At 41.0% G+C, this 15580-nt stretch overlaps 1 protein-coding gene across 2 annotated transcripts in view; it reads right to left on the reverse strand.

Moving 5' to 3' along the window:
- Positions 1–615: 615 nt before the first annotated feature.
- Positions 616–15580, reverse strand: part of mx1 (MX dynamin-like GTPase 1) — a 42335-nt gene continuing 27370 nt past the window's right edge. For both annotated transcript variants that reach the window (XM_031896545.1, XM_031896544.1), the window contains 6 exons: positions 7625–7747; positions 6587–6728; positions 5049–5207; positions 4460–4536; positions 2464–2709; positions 616–908 (listed from right to left, as the gene is read on the reverse strand). In XM_031896545.1, coding sequence (XP_031752405.1) covers positions 678–908; positions 2464–2709; positions 4460–4536; positions 5049–5207; positions 6587–6728; positions 7625–7747 — 978 coding nt within the window. In that variant the 3' untranslated portion in view covers positions 616–677. The remainder of the gene's footprint in view (positions 909–2463; positions 2710–4459; positions 4537–5048; positions 5208–6586; positions 6729–7624; positions 7748–15580) is intronic.

The raw sequence follows: 15580 nt of genomic DNA on the forward strand, positions 1-15580 counted from the left end.
GCCCTGACCACTAATAAGGACCAAAAGAGGTCCCTACTCATTGGAGATTCCAGTATAAATAAAATCAGACTTATTTATAATGAATAATAATGGAATGGTGGTAGGGAATGAAATGTAGGTGGGTAGGGATACACCCACCTACACCCCCCCCCCCGCAGACTCCCTTTAGTGCCTGTAAAGGTAAGTGCAGGGATACCAGGAAAATTCCCATTGGGCGCAGGTGTCAGTGGGCCCTCCTGCTTCTAGCCATTTGGCCTAATTCATGGTCATTACCTATTTCTCTATGGGAGCAAAGCAACTAAATATAAAGAATAATAAATCATAGCATGTAAAGATAAAAAAAAACTCAGAAAATATAGAGACTGAGTAAGAAGTGGATGAAAAATAGTTTGGGAGTGGATCCATGGTGTAAGGTTTTCTGGTGGCCCCTGGCATCCCAGTCCGACACTGGCCAAGGGGTGGTGGCATCACAAAAGCTGCCTCAGGCGGTGTTGGAGCCAGAATCGCCCCTGGTGAAATGGCATGGAGTATGAAATGTGTAAAGGGAGCAAGTAAATACATTTCTTAACTAACAAAAAGTCTAATTTCACTACTAAAAACACACACACATATATATATAATAACCACTTCAAATATTTGTATCATTTTTAGTAAAGGGATCATTTATCAGGAAACCCTTAGCAATGAAACTTGGCCAGGCGCTGACTGGCAGCAGAAAGCCGCTCAATCTGATCTTTGAGATTTTTCCTCTCCCGGGAGAAATCATTTTTCTCTGCAAGAAGCGCGTCCAGGTTCTCCCTCTCTTGGATCAGCTGCATGATTTGACTCTGTAAATTGTTTGAGAATTCATGGAGAACGTAATATTGGATGATGATCGGAATTTGGTTGGATAAACGCTCTGTTAAACTCTGAAAAAAAGCAAAAATATTTTACAGTCACCTTCAGCATTTTAAACGGGTGGTTGATATTAAGGTTAATTTTTAGTATGTTCTAGAGTGGCGTATTCTTAGCAACTTTTTAATTGGTCTTCATTTTGTATTTTTGTTATAGTTTTTGAATTATTTACCTTCCTCTTCTGACTCTTTCCAGCTTTCCAGGAGCCAAAATCTATTGTACTTTGAGGCTAAAATGTTATTGTTGTTACTTTTTATTACTTATCTTTATATATATAGTCCCTCTCCTATTCATATTCTAGTTTCTTATTCAAACCACTGCCTGGTTGCTAGGGTAATTTGGACCCTAGCAAACAGGCAGCTGCTAAAATTCCAAACTGAAGAGTAGATGAACAAAAAGTTAAATAACCCAAAAACAATAAATAAATATTAAATAAAACAATAAATAATCATTTTCCCCCTCATTATATGGCACAGGAATCAGACATGGGGATAAAGGGACAGACTTGTTCAGTGCTGGGAAACTGTGCTTATTGCTCCCAACTCCAATTGCAGGAACAGAGAACAGGGAGCCGGATTTACTCACATCAGCTGGGATTCTCATTGGGGGGATTTCTTGCATTTTAATATAACTGCTGGCTGTGGAGAGCTATGGAAAAGTTTTATTGTGCAATATTGTTTAAAGAATACAACCTCAGCATACCTCAACCTTCGTTATATGTTACATTATTTTGGGGTTTGTGGTCCAGCAACAACTGAGAAAAGGCTGAGCGGTGCAGCAGGGTTTACATCCCCTTTAAAGGAAAACTATACCCCCAAACAATGTAGGTCTCTATAAAAAATATATTGCATAAACAGCTCATATGTAAAACCCTGCTTCATCTAAATAAACCATTTTCATATAAATATACTATTTTAGCAGTATGTGCCATTGGGTAATCCTAAATAGGAAACTGCCATTTTAAGTACTAAGGGCCGCCCCCTGGGATCATAGGATTCACAGTGCATACAAACAAGCCAAGGCACACATACATGCTAGGCCCCATCAGCCAATGAATGGGCAGAGTTCTGCCTTTTGCTCCCACACTACTTCCTGTTACAGTTAGAGCTGCATCACTTCCTGTCAGCTGATCTCTGAGGGAGCACACAGCCCATCACTAAATGGTGGCTCAAGGGAAAGTATGTAAAAGGGTAATATTTACTGATATATATATTCCAGTTTGGAAAGATTCTTTAATAGGCCACTTAGTATGATGTAAACTATCTGCTGGTTAAATATTTATTCTTTGGGTATAGTTTTCCTTTAAACTGATGGTATAAGGACCCTTTAAACTACTAAGCTTTACACCGCACTTGATTAGCCAAAATACAAATCTGGTTGCCCAGTTATCTTTGTCAGCACGTGGCTTATTGGTCAACATTTGACCCATCTCAAGCTTAAACCCTTTTAGCCCCCTAGCTTTAGCAGAACAATCAGTGGCACCTCAGTAGCACACCCTAATAGCACAAAGTGAGGCAACATACAGTAGCACATAGGGAGCTTGGCTCTGGAGTAGCCGGGCACACTCACCCTAAAGTACGCCTGGATATGGTAGCGCATCTCATCAAATGAGATCTCCATTGGGGTGAGGGTTGGTTTTATGCTGGAAAATGTGACAACTTTGTTTGGTTGTGGCGCATCTGCATCACGGACTTCTTTGAGTAGTACACCATAGAGTTTATCTTGGCAATAAATCATTTTTTCCATTTTAAACTGAGTTCGGATTGTTTTTTCTGCCTCCCGCATCTGCTCACAGCAGATATCCTCAATTCTGACCTAGGATACAAAAACAGCCAATAAAGCATTGTTATGTATAGTGGAATAAGAAAAATCAGTATCAATATACAGCAGAACAAGGGCACCCATAATCTCAGCCTTTGGCCTCGTGCTTTTATATGGTCATGGAACTCCTCTGTGACTTATAATATCCCTATATGTTACAATAGGGGGCACTTTATTCACTATATATTATAAGGAACTCCTCGGGGACTTATAATATCCCTATATGATACAATAGGGGGTACTTTATTCACTTTATATTATAAGGAACTCCTCTGTGACTTATAATATCCCTATATGTTACAATAGGGGGCACTTTATTCACTATATATTATAAGGAACTCCTCGGGGACTTATAATATCCCTATATGTTACAATAGGGGGTACTTTATTCACTATATATTATAAGGAACTCCTCGGGGGCTTATAATATGCCTATATGTTACAATAGGGGGTACTTTATTCACTATATATTATAAGGAACTCCTCGGTGACTTATAATATCCCTATATGTTACAATAGGGGGTACTTAATTCACTATATATTATAAGGAACTCCTCGGGGGCTTATAATATGCCTATATGTTACAATAGGGGGTACTTTATTCACTATATATCATAAGGAACTCCTCAATGACTTATAATATCCCTATATGTTACAATAGGGGGTACTTTATTCACTATATATTATAAGGAACTCCTCGGGGACTTATAATATCCCTATATGTTACAATAGGGGGCACTTTATTCACTATATATTATAAGGAGCTCCTCAGTGACTTATAATATCCCTATATGTTACAATAGGGGGTACTTTATTCACTATATATTATAAGGAACTCCTCGGGGACTTATAATATCCCTATATGATACAATAGGGGGTACTTTATTCACTATATATTATAAGGAACTCCTCTATGACTTATAATATCCCTATATGTTATAATAGGGGGTACTTTATTCACTATATATTATAAGGAACTCCTCGGGGGCTTATAATATCCCTATATGTTACAATAGGGGGTACTTTATTCACTATATATTATAAGGAACTCCTCGGGGACTTATAATATCCCTATATGTTACAATAGGGGGTACTTTATTCACTATATATATATTATAGCAAAAAAAGGAAAGTTGTGCTCACCATTACATTTTAAACCATTAGGCAATGACAGCCAAAGACAGCAACAAGAGACCCTCTGCACTCACCCATTATCAATATATATAGGGCATTAAGACATTTTTGCAAAAACAGCAAAACAGGGATTGTTTGTCCATATATTACTGTATATTCAAGCTGACCAACTATGTTACAAATCCTAAAAAGTGGCTGATTTGCTGGTAGGACTGCAGGAAAGAAGGGCAGGGTGTAATTGGTATCTTTGGTTCATATATAGTGCTCAGCCACATACCCACCACCTTTTCAGTTAAACCCTGGTTTTGACCCTGTAATCGCTTGACACTTTTGGGGGAATGTAATAAAAGTCGTAAATGGAAAAAAATGCACACAAATAAGAATAAAAATTTGCATTTGAAGCAAACGTAACAACTTTTTCATTAAGAAGTTTTATTAGATACACTGAGCAAGCTTTTTGCCACTGTCTGAAGTGGTCGCTAAACAGTTGTCCTATTTGCAAAGCCCATATAAAACTGGAGCAAAGGCAAATTGGTTCGCACATACATTTTTGCATTCCGAATAATTTTCCCATTACATTCCCCCTTATAAGCACTGTAACCAAGCCTACCTTTGTGCATCTGTACAGATTGGGAAATGACAAAAAATGCCTCATTGCGATCTGACTGAAATGGGTCTTGACCTTGTCTAGGGAATTAAAGACAGAATTAAAATGAGAAAGATATATATAAATATATTTATATTAATATATAATATATATAATATGTATATATTATATTATATAGAGACAGCCAGTTGGTGCACACCACTAACAATGATTATACCTGGGTGCAAGAGCAAATATAGTACAATAAGACAAAAAAGTGCTGACATTTTATTGTCATATTATATAGAGAAATATAAATATTCTGGTCCTTCATTTCCTCTATTGCATTATGCTGTGTCTTCCAAGGGCAGTATTTAAAGGACAAGTGGTTAGGTAACGCGTATATGAAATGTTACTATCGCTGTCTTGCCCTACTCTTTCCTTATGTAAGGCTGCTGCTCTTGGGGACCCCTCTCAGTCACCCCAGTTTGGTCACTGCCGAGACTTTAATATATAATTTTCCTAGCACGTTGTAGGAGTGACTAAATACAAATTCAATATCTGCTCTGGCCTAGCTACTCTGTAACCATTTCATTGGATAACGTATCCTTACCAGTGACCTGTTTGAGCTTCTCAATTGCCGGCTCCTCAAGGCTATGGATCTGCTTTCTTGCAATATTTTCGAACACTTTGAAGCTGACGAATCCAGGAAGCTCCCGACCACGATACTGATTCTCATACACCGTAATGTCCTCCTTTAATTTGTTTTGAACTAAAAAGACCAAATAGTAAAATCTGGGTTAGAGAAAGCAAGATTGTGACAGGTTTGGGTATCTGGAGGGGTAAAGAAAGGCTTTAAAACTAAGGATGTCTTCCAATTGGTCTTAATTTTTTTATTATGCCTTGTGCTTTATTTAGTTCAAGTTTTGTTCAGCAGCTCTCCAGTTTGGAGTTGCAGCAGGTTATCTGGTTGCTAGGGTCCAAATTACCTTAGCAACTAGGGAGTGGTATAATTGAGAGACTGGTCTATGAATAGGAAAGGACCTGGATAGAAAAAAAATGTTATAAAAATTAACAATAACAGTAACAACAGAGCAGTAGTTTTTTGGGGGGGGGGGCAGTGAACCCCCATTTAAAAGCAGCAATGATTTAGAAGAAGAAGGAACATAATTAAAAACTATAGAAAAAATGGAGACAAATAGTATAACATACTAAATGTTAACTCAAAGGTGAACCACCCCTTTAAAAAAACCCACATTAGACAACAATATTTTCCCAATATACCTGATATGCCCACTATAGGCACCATCTCTCCCTACTATACCTGCTATCCCACAGCCCCAGTCCCTTCCCAGAGGCTATTATCCCCCACTGCTACTATAGGCACCATCTCTCCCTACTATACCTGCTATCCCACAGCCCCAGTCCCTTCCCAGAGGCTATTATCCCCCACTGCTACTATAGGCACCATCTCTCCCTACTATACCTGCTATCCCACAGCCCCAGTCCCTTCCCAGAGGCTATTATCCCCCCACTGCTACTATAGGCACCATCTCTCCCTACTATACCTGCTATCCCACAGCCCCAGTCCCTTCCCAGAGGCTATTATCCCCCCACTGCTACTATAGGCACCATCTCTCCCTACTATACCTGCTATCCCACAGCCCCAGTCCCTTCCCAGAGGCTATTATCCCCCACTGCTACTATAGGCACCATCTCTCCCTACTATACCTGCTATCCCACAGCCCCAGTCCCTTCCCAGAGGCTATTATCCCCCCACTGCTACTATAGGCACCATCTCTCCCTACTATACCTGCTATCCCACAGCCCCAGTCCCTTCCCAGAGGCTATTATCCCCCCACTGCTACTATAGGCACCATCTCTCCCTACTATACCTGCTATCCCACAGCCCCAGTCCCTTCCCAGAGGCTATTATCCCCCCACTGCTACTATAGGCACCATCTCTCCCTACTATACCTGCTATCCCACAGCCCCAGTCCCTTCCCAGAGGCTATTATCCCCCCACTGCTACTATAGGCACCATCTCTCACTACTATACCTGTTATCCCAAATCCACAGTTAACTACTTGCCATAACTACAGGAGATTTTTTCCTGCTGGCTCAAACAGTAAGAAATTTTGCTGAACTTACAGCCCTTAGATGTTTCCTGGATAGTCAATTCCCAGGAGTAGAAATAATTTCGCATTATGGTGGATAGCTTAAGAAAGCCATTAGTCATCTCTTCTTCTCCCTGGGTTGCATGTGTGATTGCATCGTTAAACCTTCTGATTTTCTGTTAAAACAGAACATTAGAAATAGAATGTTTAAATTAATAGTAATTATAGTTAAACATCTTTAACATCTTACAGTTTAAATAACCTCTAACAGAATAGAAACAATCAACTATTGATGATAAATCAATACGTATGGCTCAGAAAGCCAAGCCCTTTTAAATGATAATGGCACATGGAGGTATGAGAAGGGTTAACAGGCTAACTGTTGAGTGTCCCACCAACTGCTGAATAAAGTATATTGTTTGTTTTAAACTATATACACCCTAAGATTTGTGTGGTTTCGCGTAAACTCAGCTAACTAAATGTGTAGGGCCCGTTTGACCCACCAAGAGGATCTATATACCTCCATCTTTCCTTGTCTTCTATCTGATCGGTGTATATTTATAGGTCAAACACGGCAAGGTCAGCCCTGCAGACAATATGTAGGTTATACATCCTAGGTGTCCGATCACTTCTAGCTAAAGTGATTCATACATGTTCCTATCAAAGTTCAGAATGGCTCAGTTGCAGCTGGTCTGAAGGGCATAGTGGGAAAGTGCTTAGCCATGCCATGATTCCATCCAGGCAAATATCCTGTCTGTATCATTGGAGAGAACTGGGAAGACAGAACCCTGCCCCCTGTCCAGGCTCAGATTGCCAATCTGTGGATTCTGGAAAGTACCAGAGGGGCTGTTGTAAGATGTAATTGACAGTCACTATTTATTGGGCTGCTGGCAGGCTGTTTGGGCCTCTGTGTACTTGAAATACCAGGGTCTATTTAATCCCAGTCCAAACCTGCTCCTGTCTCCTCCTCCCCTTCGTGAGCTTTAAATCATGGTGAGGTCATTTGTAAATCAATGTGCAAGTCAATCACAATACCTGTGATCAGGTGCCTGCCAGTATACAGTATACCTACATCTATAAGGAATGTGAGCTTCTCAGTTTCTGAGTCAGGAACGCCTGATCCAATGTTTCTCAGTTTTTCTTCTGCTTCATCAAGTTTTTTTCTGATTTGGGTCTTCAGTGTTGGCAGGTTTCTCTGTTTGATAAAATCAAAATGAGTCGTAGTGTCATACTGACACTAGATTACTTAGTAACCAGTACACATATTTAAAAAAGGGCGAGAATAGAGAAAACACTATTTTCCCCTTTCGTGTGATAAACATACTCCTTCAGATAGGCTCTGTTTAGAAGTAGCAGTAGATATAGCCATGTATGGGGAGTAGATAGGCTCTGTGTAGAAGTAGCAGAAGATATAGCCATGTATGGGGAGTAGATAGGCTCTATGTAGAAGTAGCAGTAGATATAGCCATGTATGGGGAGTAGATAGGCTCTGTGTAGAAGTAGCAGTAGATATAGCCATGTATGGGAAATAGATATGCTCTGTGTAGAAGTAGCAGTAGATATAGCCATGTATGGGGAGTAAATAGGCTCTATGTAGAAGTAGCAGTAGATATAGCCATATATGGGGAGTAGATAGGCTCTGTGTAGAAGTAGCAGTAGATATAGCCATGTATGGGGAGTAGATAGGCTCTGTGTAGAAGTAGCAGTAGATATAGCCATGTATGGGGAGTAGATAGGCTCTATGTAGAAGTAGCAGTAGATATAGACATGTATGGGGAGTAGATAGGCTCTGTGTAGAAGTAGCAGTAGATATAGCCATGTATGGGGAGTAGATAGGCTCTGTGTAGAAGTAGCAGTTGATATAGCCATGTATGGGGAGTAGATAGGCTCTGTGTAGAAGTAGCAGTAGATATAGCCATGTATGGGGAGTAGATAGGCTCTGTGTAGAAGTAGCAGTAGATATAGCCATGTATGGGGGGTAGATAGGCTCTGTGTAGAAGTAACAGTAGATATAGCCATGTATGGGAAATAGATATGCTCTGTGTAGAAGTAGCAGTAGATATAGCCATGCATGGGAAATAGATATGCTCTGTGTAGAAGTAGCAGTAGATATAGCCATGTATGTGGAGTAGATAGGCTCTGTGTAGAAGTAGCAGTAGATATAGCCATGTATGGGGAGTAGATAGGCTCTGTGTAGAAGTAGCAGTAGATATAGCCATGTATGGGGAGTAGATAGGCTCTATGTAGAAGTAGCAGTAGATATAGCCATGTATGGGGAGTAGATAGGCTCTGTATTGAGGTAGCAGTAGATATAGCCATGTATGGGGAGTAGATAGGCTTTATGTAGAAGTAGCAGTTGATATAGCCATGTATGGGGAGTAGATATGCTCTGTGTAGAAGTAGCAGTAGATATAGCCATGTATGTGGAGTAGATAGGCTCTGTGTAGAAGTAGCAGTAGATATAGCCATGTATGGGGAGTAGATATGCTCTGTGTAGAAGTAGCAGTAGATATAGCCATGTATGGGGAGTAGATAGGCTCTGTGTAGAAGTAGCAGTAGATATAGCCATGTATGGGGAGTAGATAGGCTCTGTGTAGAAGTAGCAGTAGATATAACCATGTATGGGGAGTAGATAGGCTCTGTTTAGAAGTAGCAGTAGATATAGCCATGTATGGGGAGTAGATAGGCTCTGTGTAGAAGTAGCAGTAGATATAGCCATGTATGGGGAGTAGATAGGCTCTATGTAGAAGTAGCAGTAGATATAGACATGTATGGGGAGTAGATAGGCTCTGTGTAGAAGTAGCAGTAGATATAGCCATGTATGGGGAGTAGATAGGCTCTATGTAGAAGTAACAGTAGATATAGCCATGTATGGGGAGTAGATAGGCTCTGTGTAGAAGTAGCAGTAGATATAGCCATGTATGGGAAATATGGGAAATAAATATGCTCTGTGTAGAAGTAGCAGTAGATATAGCCATGTATGGGGAGTAGATATGCTCTGTGTATAAGTAGCAGTAGATATAGCCATATATGGGGAGTAGATAGGCTCTGTGTAGAAGTAGCAGTAGATATAGCCATGTATGGGGAGTAGATAGGCTCTGTGTAGAAGTAGGAGTAGATATAGCCATGTATGGGGAGTAGATAGGCTCCGTGTAGAGGTAGCAATAGATATAGCCATGTATGGGGAGTAGATAGGCTCTGTGTAGAAGTAGCAGTAGATATAGCCATGTATGGGGAGTAGATAGGCTCTATGTAGAAGTAGCAGTAGATATAGCCATGTATGGGGAGTAGATAGGCTCTGTGTAGAAGTAGCAGTAGATATAGTCATATATGGGGAGTAGATAGGCTCTGTGTAGAAGTAGCAGTAGATATAGCCATGTATGGGGAGTAGATAGGCTCTATGTAGAAGTAGAAGTAGATATAGCCATGTATTGGGAGTAGATAGGCTCTGTGTAGAAGTAGCAGTAGATATAGCCATGTATTGGGAGTAGATAGGCTCTGTGTAGAAGTAGCAGTAGATATAGCCATGTATTGGGAGTAGATAGGCTCTGTGTAGAAGTAGCAGTAGATATAACCATGTATGGGGAGTAGATAGGCTCTGTGTAGAAGTAGCAGTTGATATAGCCATGTATGGGGAATAGATAGGCTCTGTGTAGAAGTAGCACTAGATATAGCCATGTATGGGGAGTAGATAGGCTCTGTGTAGAAGTAGCAGTAGATATAGCCATGTATGGGGAGTAGATAGGCTCTGTGTAGAAGTAACAGTAGATATAGCCATGTATGGGAAATAGATATGCTCTGTGTAGAAGTAGCAGTAGATATAGCCATGCATGGGAAATAGATATGCTCTGTGTAGAAGTAGCAGTAGATATAGCCATGTATGGGGAGTAGATAGGCTCTGTGTAGAAGTAGCAGTAGATATAGCCATGTATGGGGAGTAGATAGGCTCTGTGTAGAAGTAGCAGTAGATATAGCCATGTATGGGGAGTAGATAGACTCTATGTAGAAGTAGCAGTAGATATAGCCATGTATGGGGAGTAGATAGGGTCTATGTAGAAGTAGCAGTTGATATAGCCATGTATGGGGAGTAGATAGGCTCTGTGTAGAAGTAGCAGTAGATATAGCCATGTATGGGGAGTAGATAGGCTCTGTGTTGAGGTAGCAGTAGATATAGCCATGTATGGGGAGTAGATAGGCTCTATGTAGAAGTAGCAGTTGATATAGCCATGTATGGGGAGTAGATAGGCTCTGTGTAGAAGTAGCAGTAGATATAGCCATGTATGGGGAGTAGATAGGCTCTGTGTAGAAGTAGCAGTAGATATAGTCATGTATGGGGAATAGATAGGCTCTGTGTAGAAGTAGCACTAGATATAGCCATGTATGGGGAGTAGATAGGCTCTGTGTAGAAGTAGCAGTAGATATAGCCATGTATGGGGAGTAGATAGGCTCTGTGTAGAAGTAACAGTAGATATAGCCATGTATGGGAAATAGATATGCTCTGTGTAGAAGTAGCAGTAGATATAGCCATGCATGGGAAATAGATATGCTCTGTGTAGAAGTAGCAGTAGATATAGCCATGTATGGGGAGTAGATAGGCTCTGTGTAGAAGTAGCAGTAGATATAGCCATGTATGGGGAGTAGATAGGCTCTGTGTAGAAGTAGCAGTAGATATAGCCATGTATGGGGAGTAGATAGACTCTATGTAGAAGTAGCAGTAGATATAGCCATGTATGGGGAGTAGATAGGGTCTATGTAGAAGTAGCAGTTGATATAGCCATGTATGGGGAGTAGATAGGCTCTGTGTAGAAGTAGCAGTAGATATAGCCATGTATGGGGAGTAGATAGGCTCTGTGTTGAGGTAGCAGTAGATATAGCCATGTATGGGGAGTAGATAGGCTCTATGTAGAAGTAGCAGTTGATATAGCCATGTATGGGGAGTAGATAGGCTCTGTGTAGAAGTAGCAGTAGATATAGCCATGTATGGGGAGTAGATAGGCTCTGTGTAGAAGTAGCAGTAGATATAGCCATGTATGGGGAGTAGATAGGCTCTGTGTAGAAGTAGCAGTAGATATAGCCATGTATGGGGAGTAGATAGGCTCTGTGTAGAAGTAGCAGTAGATATAACCATGTATGGGGAGTAGATAGGCTCTGTTTAGAAGTAGCAGTAGATATAGCCATGTATGGGGAGTAGATAGGCTCTATGTAGAAGTAGCAGTAGATATAGACATGTATGGGGAGTAGATAGGCTCTGTGTAGAAGTAGCAGTAGATATAGCCATGTATGGGAAATAGATATGCTCTGTGTAGAAGTAGCAGTAGATATAGCCATGCATGGGAAATAGATATGCTCTGTGTAGAAGTAGCAGTAGATATAGCCATGTATGGGGAGTAGATAGGCTCTGTGTAGAAGTAGCAGTAGATATAGCCATGTATGGGGAGTAGATATGCTCTGTGTAGAAGTAGCAGTAGATATAGCCATGTATGGGGAGTAGATAGACTCTATGTAGAAGTAGCAGTAGATATAGCCATGTATGGGGAGTAGATAGGCTCTGTGTAGAAGTAGCAGTAGATATAGCCATGTATGGGGAGTAGATATGCTCTGTGTAGAAGTAGCAGTAGATATAGCCATGTATGGGGAGTAGATAGGCTCTATGTAGAAGTAGCAGTAGATATAGCCATGTATGGGGAGTAGATAGGCTCTGTGTAGAAGTAGCAGTAGATATAGCCATGTATGGGGAGTAGATAGGCTCTGTGTAGAAGTAACAGTAGATATAGCCATGTATGGGAAATAGATATGCTCTGTGTAGAAGTAGCAGTAGATATAGCCATGCATGGGAAATAGATATGCTCTGTGTAGAAGTAGCAGTAGATATAGCCATGTATGGGGAGTAGATAGGCTCTGTGTAGAAGTAGCAGTAGATATAGCCATGTATGGGGAGTAGATAGGCTCTGTGTAGAAGTAGCAGTAGATATAGCCATGTATGGGGAGTAGATAGACTCTATGTAGAAGTAGCAGTAGATATAGCCATGTATGGGGAGTAGATAGGGTCTATGTAGAAGTAGCAGTTGATATAGCCATGTATGGGGAGTAGATAGGCTCTGTGTAGAAGTAGCAGTAGATATAGCCATGTATGGGGAGTAGATAGGCTCTGTGTTGAGGTAGCAGTAGATATAGCCATGTATGGGGAGTAGATAGGCTCTATGTAGAAGTAGCAGTTGATATAGCCATGTATGGGGAGTAGATAGGCTCTGTGTAGAAGTAGCAGTAGATATAGCCATGTATGGGGAGTAGATAGGCTCTGTGTAGAAGTAGCAGTAGATATAGCCATGTATGGGGAGTAGATAGGCTCTGTGTAGAAGTAGCAGTAGATATAGTCATGTATGGGGAGTAGATAGGCTCTATGTAGAAGTAGCAGTAGATATAGCCATGTATGGGGAGTAGATAGGCTCTGTGTAGAAGTAGCAGTAGTATACCATGTTTGGGGAGTAGACAGGCTCTATGTAGAAGTAGCAGTAGATATAGACATGTATGGGTAGTTGATAGGCTCTATGTAGAAGTAGCAGTAGATATAGCCATGTATGGGGAGTAGATAGGCTCTATGTAGAAGTAGCAGTTGATATAGCCATGTATGGGGAGTAGATAGGCTCTGTGTAGAAGTAGCAGTAGATATAGCCATGTATGGGGAGTAGATAGGCTCTGTGTTGAGGTAGCAGTAGATATAGCCATGTATGGGGAGTAGATAGGCTCTATGTAGAAGTAGCAGTTGATATAGCCATGTATGGGGAGTAGATAGGCTCTGTGTAGAAGTAGCAGTAGATATAGCCATGTATGGGGAGTAGATAGGCTCTGTGTAGAAGTAGCAGTAGATATAGCCATGTATGGGGAGTAGATAGGCTCTGTGTAGAAGTAGCAGTAGATATAGTCATGTATGGGGAGTAGATAGGCTCTATGTAGAAGTAGCAGTAGATATAGCCATGTATGGGGAGTAGATAGGCTCTGTGTAGAAGTAGCAGTAGTATACCATGTTTGGGGAGTAGACAGGCTCTATGTAGAAGTAGCAGTAGATATAGACATGTATGGGTAGTTGATAGGCTCTATGTAGAAGTAGCAGTAGATATAGCCATGTATGGGGAGTAGATAGGCTCTATGTAGAAGTAGCAGTTGATATAGCCATGTATGGGGAGTAAATAGGCTCTGTGTAGAAGTAGCAGTAGATATAACCATGTATGGGGAGTAGATAGGCTCTGTTTAGAAGTAGCAGTAGATATAGCCATGTATGGGGAGTAGATAGGCTCTGTGTAGAAGTAGCAGTAGATATAGCCATGTATGGGGAGTAGATAGGCTCTATGTAGAAGTAGCAGTAGATATAGACATGTATGGGGAGTAGATAGGCTCTGTGTAGAAGTAGCAGTAGATATAGCCATGTATGGGGAGTAGATAGGCTCTGTGTAGAAGTAGCAGTAGATATAGACATGTATGGGGAGTAGATAGGCTCTATGTAGAAGTAGCAGTAGATATAGCCATGTATGGGGAGTAGATAGGCTCTGTGTAGAAGTAGCAGTAGATATAGCTATGTATGGGAAATAGATATGCTCTGTGTAGAAGTAGCAGTAGATATAGTCATGTATGGGGAGTAGATAGGCTCTATGTAGAAGTAGCAGTAGATATAGCCATGTATTGGGAGTAGATAGGCTCTGTGTAGAAGTAGCAGTAGATATAGCCATGTATGGGGAGTAGATAGGCTCTGTGTAGAAGTAGCAGTAGATATAACCATGTATGGGGAGTAGATAGGCTCTGTGTAGAGGTAGCAGTAGATATAGCCATGTATGGGGAGTAGATAGGCTCTGTGTAGAAGTAGCAGTAGATAAAGCCATGTATGGGGAGTAGATAGGCTCTGTGTAGAAGTAGCAGTAGATATAGACATGTATGGGGAGTAGATAGGCTCTACGTAGAAGTATCAGTAGATACAGCCATGTATGGGGAGTAGATAGGCTCTGTGCAGAAGTAACAGTAGATATAGCCATGTATGGGGAGTAGATAGGCTCTGTGTAGAAGTAGCAGTTGATATAGCCATGTATGGGGAGTAGATAGGCTCTGTGTAGAAGTAGCAGTTGATATAGCCATGTATGGGGAGCAGATAGGCTCTGTGTAGAAGTAGCAGTAGATATAGCCATGTATGGGGAGTAGATAGGCTCTGTGTAGAAGTAGCAGTAGTATAGCCATGTTTGGGGAGTAGATAGGCTCTATGTAGAAGTAGCAGTAGATATAGCCATGTATGGGGAGTAGATAGGCTCTGTGTAGAAGTAGCAGTAGTATACCATGTTTGGGGAGTAGACAGGCTCTATGTAGAAGTAGCAGTAGATATAGACATGTATGGGTAGTTGATAGGCTCTATGTAGAAGTAGCAGTAGATATAGCCATGTATGGGGAGTAGATAGGCTCTATGTAGAAGTAGCAGTTGATATAGCCATGTATGGGGAGTAAATAGGCTCTGTGTAGAAGTAGCAGTAGATATAGCCATGAATGGGGAGTAGATAGGCTCTGTGTAGAGGTAGCAGTAGATATAACCATGTATGGGGAGTAGATAGGCTCTGTGTAGAAGTAGCAGTAGATATAGCCATGTATGGGGAGTAGATAGGCTCTGTGTAGAAGTAGCAGTATATATAGCCATTTATGGGGAGTAGATAGGCTCTGTGTAGAAGTAGCAGTAGATATAGCCATGTATGGGGAGTAGATAGGCTCTGTGTAGAAGTAGCAGTAGATATAGCCATGTATGGGGAGTAGATAGGCTCTGTGTAGAGGTAGCAGTAGATATAGCCATGTATGGGGAGTAGATAGGCTCTGTGTAGAAGTAGCAGTAGTATACCATGTTTGGGGAGTAGACAGGCTCTATGTAGAAGTAGCAGTAGATATAGACATGTATGGGTAGTTGACAGGCTCTATGTAGAAGTAACAGTAGTTATAGCCATGTATGGGGAGTAGATAGGTTCTGTGTAGAAGTAGCAGTAGATATAGCCATGTATGGGGA

This window comes from Xenopus tropicalis, chromosome 2, assembly GCF_000004195.4.
Source record: "Xenopus tropicalis strain Nigerian chromosome 2, UCB_Xtro_10.0, whole genome shotgun sequence".
In the NCBI taxonomy this organism is placed as follows: Eukaryota; Metazoa; Chordata; class Amphibia; order Anura; family Pipidae; genus Xenopus; species Xenopus tropicalis.